At 52.6% G+C, this 7,500-nt stretch overlaps 1 protein-coding gene across 8 annotated transcripts in view; it reads right to left on the bottom strand.

Annotated features, from left to right (window-relative positions):
• LOC118157809 (sal-like protein 1) overlaps nucleotides 1-7,500 on the bottom strand; it is a 17,814-nt gene extending 10,314 nt beyond the window's left edge. Inside the window, exons 1-2 of one of the 8 annotated variants that reach the window (XM_035312294.1) lie at nucleotides 7,479-7,500; nucleotides 4,517-4,609 (exon numbers count right to left, since the gene is read on the bottom strand). In XM_035312294.1, coding sequence (XP_035168185.1) covers nucleotides 4,517-4,592 — 76 coding nt within the window. In that variant the 5' untranslated portion in view covers nucleotides 4,593-4,609; nucleotides 7,479-7,500. Of the gene's footprint in view, nucleotides 1-3,419; nucleotides 3,626-4,516; nucleotides 5,099-5,479; nucleotides 5,663-6,462; nucleotides 6,702-7,008; nucleotides 7,144-7,478 lie in introns of those variants that run through there. The other 7 variants (XM_035312293.1, XM_035312289.1, XM_035312292.1 and 4 more) reach the window with 7 other exon arrangements.

Here is a 7,500-nt window from a genome sequence, read left to right as displayed (position 1 = left end):
GCCAGAGCTAAATTCTCTCAAAGATTTTCTAACTCGATGTCAAAAAAACTAATAATCTCCAGCGATCTTGAAACTAAGAACAAATCCATCCTAATGAGCACAATTAAAAAAAAAAAAAAAAAAAAAAAGTCTTCCTTATGGATGAATCAAAACGAACACTAGATGGGGTTCCAGTTGCAACAGTTTCTTCAAAAAGTTCAGTGCAGTTTCACTGTTCCAGTGACACGTAAAAGAAAGGCTCCTTAAGGCTATATCTAAACTTTGGCTACATAAACATTGGCAAAGGGACAAGAAACTAAATCCCTGTTGTTTGGAGGGTAAAACGGAGCTATGGGAACTACCTGTCAATCTCCTCTTCGGGGGTCTGGCATCTGAGGGGTGACAGGGGAATAGGGTTAGCAAAAGAAGCAAAGCTGATAAGGTGAAGCTAAAATAAACTACCAACTTCCTGCTAAGCAACCAGTAAGACTCAATTCGGGGGTCACTGGCAAGATATTGAAGTACATATTGTGATCTGAACCCTGTCACCTTTGGATGGAAGGAGGCTAGCAAAGGTTAAAACAGCTGAACACTTAAGTTTTTTTTCTAGCACCAGCCATACAGACACAAAGCAACAATTTCGCCTGAGCATTTCAACTTTCCTTTTTTCAAGGCTGCAAAGCACATAGGTGCGATGCACCTTAAAGTATAGAAAATGCACACAGCGAAGCTTCCTTGATGGGCGTTTGGCCAGAGACACTCCTTTTGATTTTTGCAAACAGTTTCAAGGAACACAATTGCATTTTCTGAGAGGCACCTCAGGTCACTTCAATAGGGATTCATGTTTCCACAATTGCAGCATGAATATGGTTAAAAGCGAGTTATGCAATAAGAACTGGTACAGCTAAACATACAGGAGGGCTTGTCCTCGGAGAGCCAGATGGTACTTAGCATCAAAAAGATAAATAAGGTACAAACTAAAACATAAATATTTTGCAGCAAGACAAAGATGCGGGTTATGTAGGGGAAGCACGCACAAAATGGGTCTGAACTAACCCCGGGTTTAGACGACTCCCACCATATGGGTTTCAGTAATTATTTCTGAATTGCATCTGCATAAGTGATATTTCACAAGGCCCTCTACACTTCGGGCTTACCTTTGGAAAAAACACAAGTGTCTGTTCTGAATTGATACACTGCAGTTATCTCACAAAAAGGCCTAATTACGTAACAAACTAAAAGCAGCCTAACCAAGCAATTATTTCTCTTAAGCACCCTGCCCTTCAGATCCTACTTAAAGAAAGCGATCATAATTTCTCTCATTTCATGAGCCCAGTAACAATTACGTGGATGATCATAAAGCTGTAGCAGGAATTTACCCAAATCCATTATTGACATGAAAAGGCACTGGTTCTGACAAGCCTTTATATGGACGGGCAGCAAATATTTTCCCTTCCCCAAGTCTGGCTGGCTTATTTCTGTGAGATAACTTTTGCCTCAGGAAATTGTGCTCCAAGAATCCTCTTCTACAATTAGGAACACAATTCCAAACAGCTCCAAGAAAACTCTGAAATATCACCAAAGTAGCTGAGTTATTAACAAAAGGAAATAATCCCACAGTCTCCTGCCCACTTCCTACCAGTAATTAGTTACTTGTTGAATACAATTTATGCTGCAAGTAATTTCTGCTATTAATCTGATACCTGTTCTGGTTAATCCAACGTGAACTTTATTAAATGTGCACGTTCACGGGGTGAACGTAGAAGGTAAATTTACTTATCCACTGATTGCACCAAAAATACTTTTTAAGTGAAAATCTCCCTGGTGAGGGTGAACCGAGTGAGCTTTGAACTTTAAAAAAGGGGAACAGTAAAAAAAAATAAATACGTGCTATTGCAGCCTGATGAACTTTTTTCCATCGATCTTTAGATATGGAACTAAAACAGAAAGTTTAACAAACCAGAATTCAAATCAGATGCAAGAAGTTTTCCCGGGCCACTCTATTCATTCGCTCAAAATACTGCCCAGCTCTACCTTTACGGTAAGCTCCTCGGAGGGCTTGCAATGCCAAATTTGCCTGAATCCTGTGCAAAACGCAGAAGAATTAGCAAACCTGAAGTCAGGGTGTGAAAGGCAAAGAAAGGAGTGCTCGGAATCCCGAGTTTTTGTCGTGCAAGGCATACGACGCGAACTCGTCCTCACTGCAGCTCGCCCACCCCGTCTCACTACAGCGCCAAGCTGGGACCCCGGCGAGGCGGAGGGCAGTCCTGTGCCGGGATTATTGCAAATCCTGGATCCTGAAACACGCTTACAAAACACACCCTCTGGGCAACTTACTCAAAACTTTGCGTCTCAGCATGTAAAACAGCCATAACCCAAGCCCATTGCTACAGGGCGTGAGGAAGCTCCTACAGATATTGTAATAAAGCCCTCTGCTTCTCCTAGGCTATCGGCTGGTATTTTTTGAAAATAAACTTTGTTATTTACTTATTTAACTTCCGATAGGCATGCAAACTAAACAAAAGCTTCACTTCCGAGCTATCATTTCAGGCAAAATCCAATTTACTGCAAGTACATCATTTAGCAACAGGCAGGAAAGCTGCTCAGCTAACATTCCTTTCTCAAACTCCCAGGGTCTTTCACTTGAAAATGATGTGCAAAATCAGATCAAAAGATGGAAACCAGAAGAAACGGCTACTTTTAACATAGATCCTTGGAGGTGTTTTGCTCTGTTCTGCCCGGTAAAAACAAAAAAGACCCTGAGCGCCAGAAGATGCAATTAAACAAAGTGAAGATGTGAAAAATCCCTCTCTGCTTTCCCAGCAAGATAATTTCCATCTCAGCTTTCCCCTTCTCCGCTCACTTTAAGAAGTTCCAAATTCTTTCCTAGGAGGCCGATGAAAGACAAATTAAAACCCCAGCGTTTTCCCCAACTCCTGCTCGAAACTTCAGGAGGAAGTAGAAATAACAGCGCAAGAAAAATAAATACGTTTACTGAGACGAGAAAGGGGATTAAACTCAGCAAATGGCAAAACTCAAGCGCACTCGGAGTGCCCCAAACTCAGCTAAAAACCAGCGGCCGCCTCCCGGGAGCCGAGGGACTTTTGAGAACCGCTTCGGCAGAGCTACGCGAGGCGAAGCGGCGGTGCCGGGGTTCCCGGAGCGGAGCAGCGGCAGAGCCAAGGCCCCCCCAAACTTTCCGACGGGGTTCGGGGCGCGGGGCTGGGGTCCCCTCCACGCGTTCCGCCTGCAGCGGGCACCGCGCTGCGCTCCGCCGTTCGCAAGGCTGCGGGGCCGGGCCGGGCCGAACCGAGCCGGGCAAGAGGCGGCAGCAGCACCGCCGCGAGCCTGCCGCCGGCCTCGAGGAAAGCCCAAGGTGCTCCCGAGCGGGGGGGCCGGGAGGCGAAGGGGGTTACCGGCGCGTTCCGGCTCTCCCTTACCTGCCCGCCCCAGGCGCCTCTGGCCCGCGGCTCCCCCCCGGGTGTTCGCCCCCCTCATGGCCCCCGGGGGGGGGGGGGGGGGGGGGGAACGTCGTGCCCCCCCCAGTCTCCCTGGCCCCCGCCGCCCACTTGTCGCCCCGCGTCCCGGCTGCCGGCAGGCGCAGGTAGGGGCAGGGGTAGGGGCACGGCCCGCAGCGCTGCGCCCAAACTGCTCCGAAATCCCCCTTTTCCCGGGAGGGGGGAGGGAAAAAAGGGGGGCTAGGGGAGAGGTAGGCGAAGAAAAGGAAAAAAAAAAATAATTCACACGCTCCCTCTCCAAATCCTGGCGGACACAAAGCCGGCGTTTATTCCCCGCTCACCGACTTGGAGGGGGGAGGCGGATGAAAAAAACAACAACAAAAAAAACTAAGCTAAAATAAAAATAGGGTAAGCAGAGAAACCCTCGAGCTGCCCTGGGCTTCCGCGCTGGCGGCTGCGGAGCCCCTCGGCGGCTGCCGGGCCGGGGCGATGCCCCCGCCGCAACTTTTGGGCCCCCGGGAAATGTTCAGGGCGGCGGGGAGAGGGGGGTCCGGGAGGGAGGAGAGAGGGGGCACGAAAGTGGGTGCCCGAGGGCGTTTTCTGCCCCTTTCGGGGGGACCGTGCGGGTGGCCGGATAGGGGGGAAGCGGGCCGGGGGGCTGCGGGGCTCAGGCGCCCCGCTGCAGCCCCCCGTTGTTCCTCTGCCCCGCGGGGCGCGGAGAGGGGCGCGGGGGGCGCGGAGCCATCTCCTGCGGGCTCGGGATGCCAGACCGCCCCGCGGGGGGAGGGCGGAGAGAAAACATCAAAAAAAAAAAAAAAAGAAAAAGAAAAAAAGAAAAGCGGAAAGAGTTTGGGGTTTCGTTAGGAAACGCGAAAGAAAACGCCGAGTTAAAAAATAAAATTAGAGAAAAGCCAACAAGTTGGAGCAAAATCCCAAAAGGGACCCCCCCCCCCCCGCACGTAACTCCGGCAGATCCAGCTGCCCCGCTCCGCCGCGGCCCCGTCTCCCCGCGAGGTAAGTTGATCTATTTTGTGCGGGTTTGTGTTAAAATGTGTGCGAGAGAGAGGAGAAGAACTCACCATTTCGCTGGGATAACAAGGCCAGATCGGGGTCGGATTGGAAATGCTGAGGCTTCGCCTGCTTCCTCCGCGACATGCTGGCTCAAACATCAGCTGGGGCAGAATAAAAAATTACTAAAAAAAAATCTTCTCAAAATTACGGAAATCGAGCCTCCCCCCCCCCAGCCTCCCCAATCCTCCGCGCACCGCGCATGTGTCCTGCTATAATTATGATTATCAATAATGCATTGCGATTAATCATAGAGGGGCTCTTTGAAAGGCGATTGGCACATGGCCAGCTCTATTCAAACCAGCTCGCCTTAATCAATTAGGCGCTGATTTGCTGGAGACCCTTGTCTCTCCGCCGCTCCCACCCAATGAGTCGATCCATGTGGCAGGAGAAGGGGCTGGATTTCCCCAAAGCTGTTTGGATACAGTTTAACCCTCTTAGCAACCAGCCGGGGCTGCACCGCGCCATCCCGGTTACTATAGGAATGCGGCTCCCTTCGCCCCTTCCTCCGGCCCCGACGGGCTCCCCGCTTTGCGCCTCGCTTCACTTTTTTTTTTTTTTTCCTTTTTTTTGGGGGGGCCGGGGGGGGGGGGCCCCAGCCCGAGCGCCGCCCCGGCAGGGCGGGGGAAGCAGCGATGGCGGGGGCTGGGGGGGGGACGCGCGGCTGGGGACAGCGGCGGGGCGGCCCCGCACCCCCGGCGGCGGCCGGCGAGCGCCCGCTCGGGGACAGCCCCGCTCTGGATGCCGCTCCGGATCCCACTCTCGCTGCTCGGCCCCGCGTCTGCCGCTCCGCCGCCGTCCCGCCGCTGCAAAAAAAAGTTTCATTTTTTTTTTTTTTCTTTTTTTTCCCCCCCCTCCCCCGCCCCCCCCATTTTAAAAAAAAAGTCCTTTTTTCCCCCCCCCCCCCCCCCCCTTCTCTTTCCATATATCACGGGCCCGACGGGTGCTGAAAATAGGAAGGGTTTGGGTTTTACCTCACACATTCCCAGGACAATTAGGGCGCCGCCGGGAGCGGCGGGCGGACCAGGCGGCCGCTCCGCCCCCGGCCTCCGCGCCGCGCCGGTTGGTCGCGCCCGGAGTCAATCGGGCCCGGAGTCAAGCCGGCCCGGAGTCAAACCGCCCGACGGCGCCCGGGGAAGGCCGGGCAGGGGGGCGCACCCCGCTCCCCCTCCGCGGCTCTGCTCCTCTTCCACCACCCCAACGCGGGACGGGTGTAGGGCCGCCCCCCCCTCCGCAGCAGCCCCGCTGCTAACTTTTATTTCTTGCCCGGTGTCCTGTCCGTCCCCCCGCCCCATTGCCACCCTGAACCCCACGGGGGGCCGGGAGCACGGGGGGCGCGCAGCCGGGGGGGTGGGGGGGGTGCAGAGCTCGGCCGGTCCCTCCGCGACCCCGGAGCGCTGCCCGCTGCTGTGCGCCTCCCGCACCAGGCTTCGCTTCCCGGGCACAACTTGCCGGGGGGGGGGGGGGGGGGGGGGGGGGGTCTCTTGCCAGCAAACATCCCGATCTCGAAAGAAAAAGCCCAGCTGCCAAGCGGCCGCTGCAGCCGCGCTCGCCCCGCGCCCCTCCGCGCATCCCCCCGAGCAGCGGGACCGCGGGCTTTTTCCCCCCCAGCCTGAGCCACTCGGCGCTCCCGCCTCCCCCTGTTCCCCCCGTGGGTTATTTGCTCTGCTGTAGGAGCTACTCCTTTTCCCCGTATTAATATTAACAAACTCTCCGCAAAAGCGAGAGGCTGCTCAGCTACAACTCATTTCAATTTCAAATGAGCCGGCAAAACCTAGAGAGCGAGCGGGAGGAGAAGGCAGAGAGGGAGAAACGTTCCCATTCGAGGAACCGGCTCGCTCGCGTTTTCTTCTCATTATTAAACGAAAGAGACTGCAAAACGTTTAGCGAGAAGGGTGAAGAAAAAAAAAAAAAAAAAAAAAAAGCCGCAAAAGCAAACAAACCAACCCATACGAACCGAAAAAGCCTCCCAGGTGCCACTCCGGTATTTAGGCAGCGCTGCGGAGCGGCCACCACCGCTTCTTTTCATTTCGGCACGGGGCGAGCCCCCTCCCTCCCCGCAGCACTCGGTACAGTAGGTTTTGAGCCAAAGACAAACGAAGCTATCAGCGGGGATGATGTTGAAGAATGAAGATAATAATGTTGCTATAGGTGGTACTTCACATGACATTATTTTTCACTGAATATTTAAAGAGATGTTTCGGCAGAGATGGATACACTCGGCGCAGGCTGTCACCCTCCTTACCCTGAAACAGTGGGAAAGAAACAGACCCTGCACGTCCAGCCCCGCACTCGTTACTTCCAGCTAGCCCCACGCAGATGCCCACGAAACACCCACGCGGATCTATGGACACGGCCGTGTCTGTATTTCCAACTGTATCAATCACTCCGCTAGCATCCCCCGGTTTATGATCTAGCCGCTCTCCCCAAATTATTCGCGTTTACAATTTCATTATACGTTTGTCGATTAAACTTCAGACAAATTTCCCCAGATGAGCAGTACCTTTGCTTCGTGGCAGGAAAAAGGCGGCCGTGGATTGGTAATTAAAAAGCAAAAACGAGAAGAAAAACAGTGGTTTAAAGAAAAAGAAATTAATCTGGAGAAAATAAGTTTTATAACTTTTTTTTTTCGTTTCTCTGCTCCCTCGCTAATGTATAAAGCGGCACTTGGTATTTAATCTAGGACCGCTTGATTATTTATTGTTTGTTTTCCTCTCCTTCGCTGGGGGCCGGGAGGGGTGGGGAAAGGGTGGAGGCAGAGCAGCATTTCCAGGGCTAGGGAAAAATCGGTCTTTATTGTTGTTGATAGCAATACATCAATTAAATGTCATTGTCTCCAACAGAAGTTGTGAGAGTTCACGAGCGTAAATACTCTGATCTTGGGTTTTCCCTCTCCCAGCTCCCAGTGACAGTGACAGATATTTTCCCTCCCCGCCACACCTTGGAGATTTTTTTTTTTTTTTTTTTTTTTACCTCGGATTATTCTTTTTAATGG

Source organism: Oxyura jamaicensis (genome assembly GCF_011077185.1).
Source record: "Oxyura jamaicensis isolate SHBP4307 breed ruddy duck chromosome 11 unlocalized genomic scaffold, BPBGC_Ojam_1.0 oxy11_random_OJ106701, whole genome shotgun sequence".
Classification (NCBI taxonomy): Eukaryota; Metazoa; Chordata; class Aves; order Anseriformes; family Anatidae; genus Oxyura; species Oxyura jamaicensis.
This window is presented reverse-complemented; position numbering and strand designations above follow the sequence as displayed.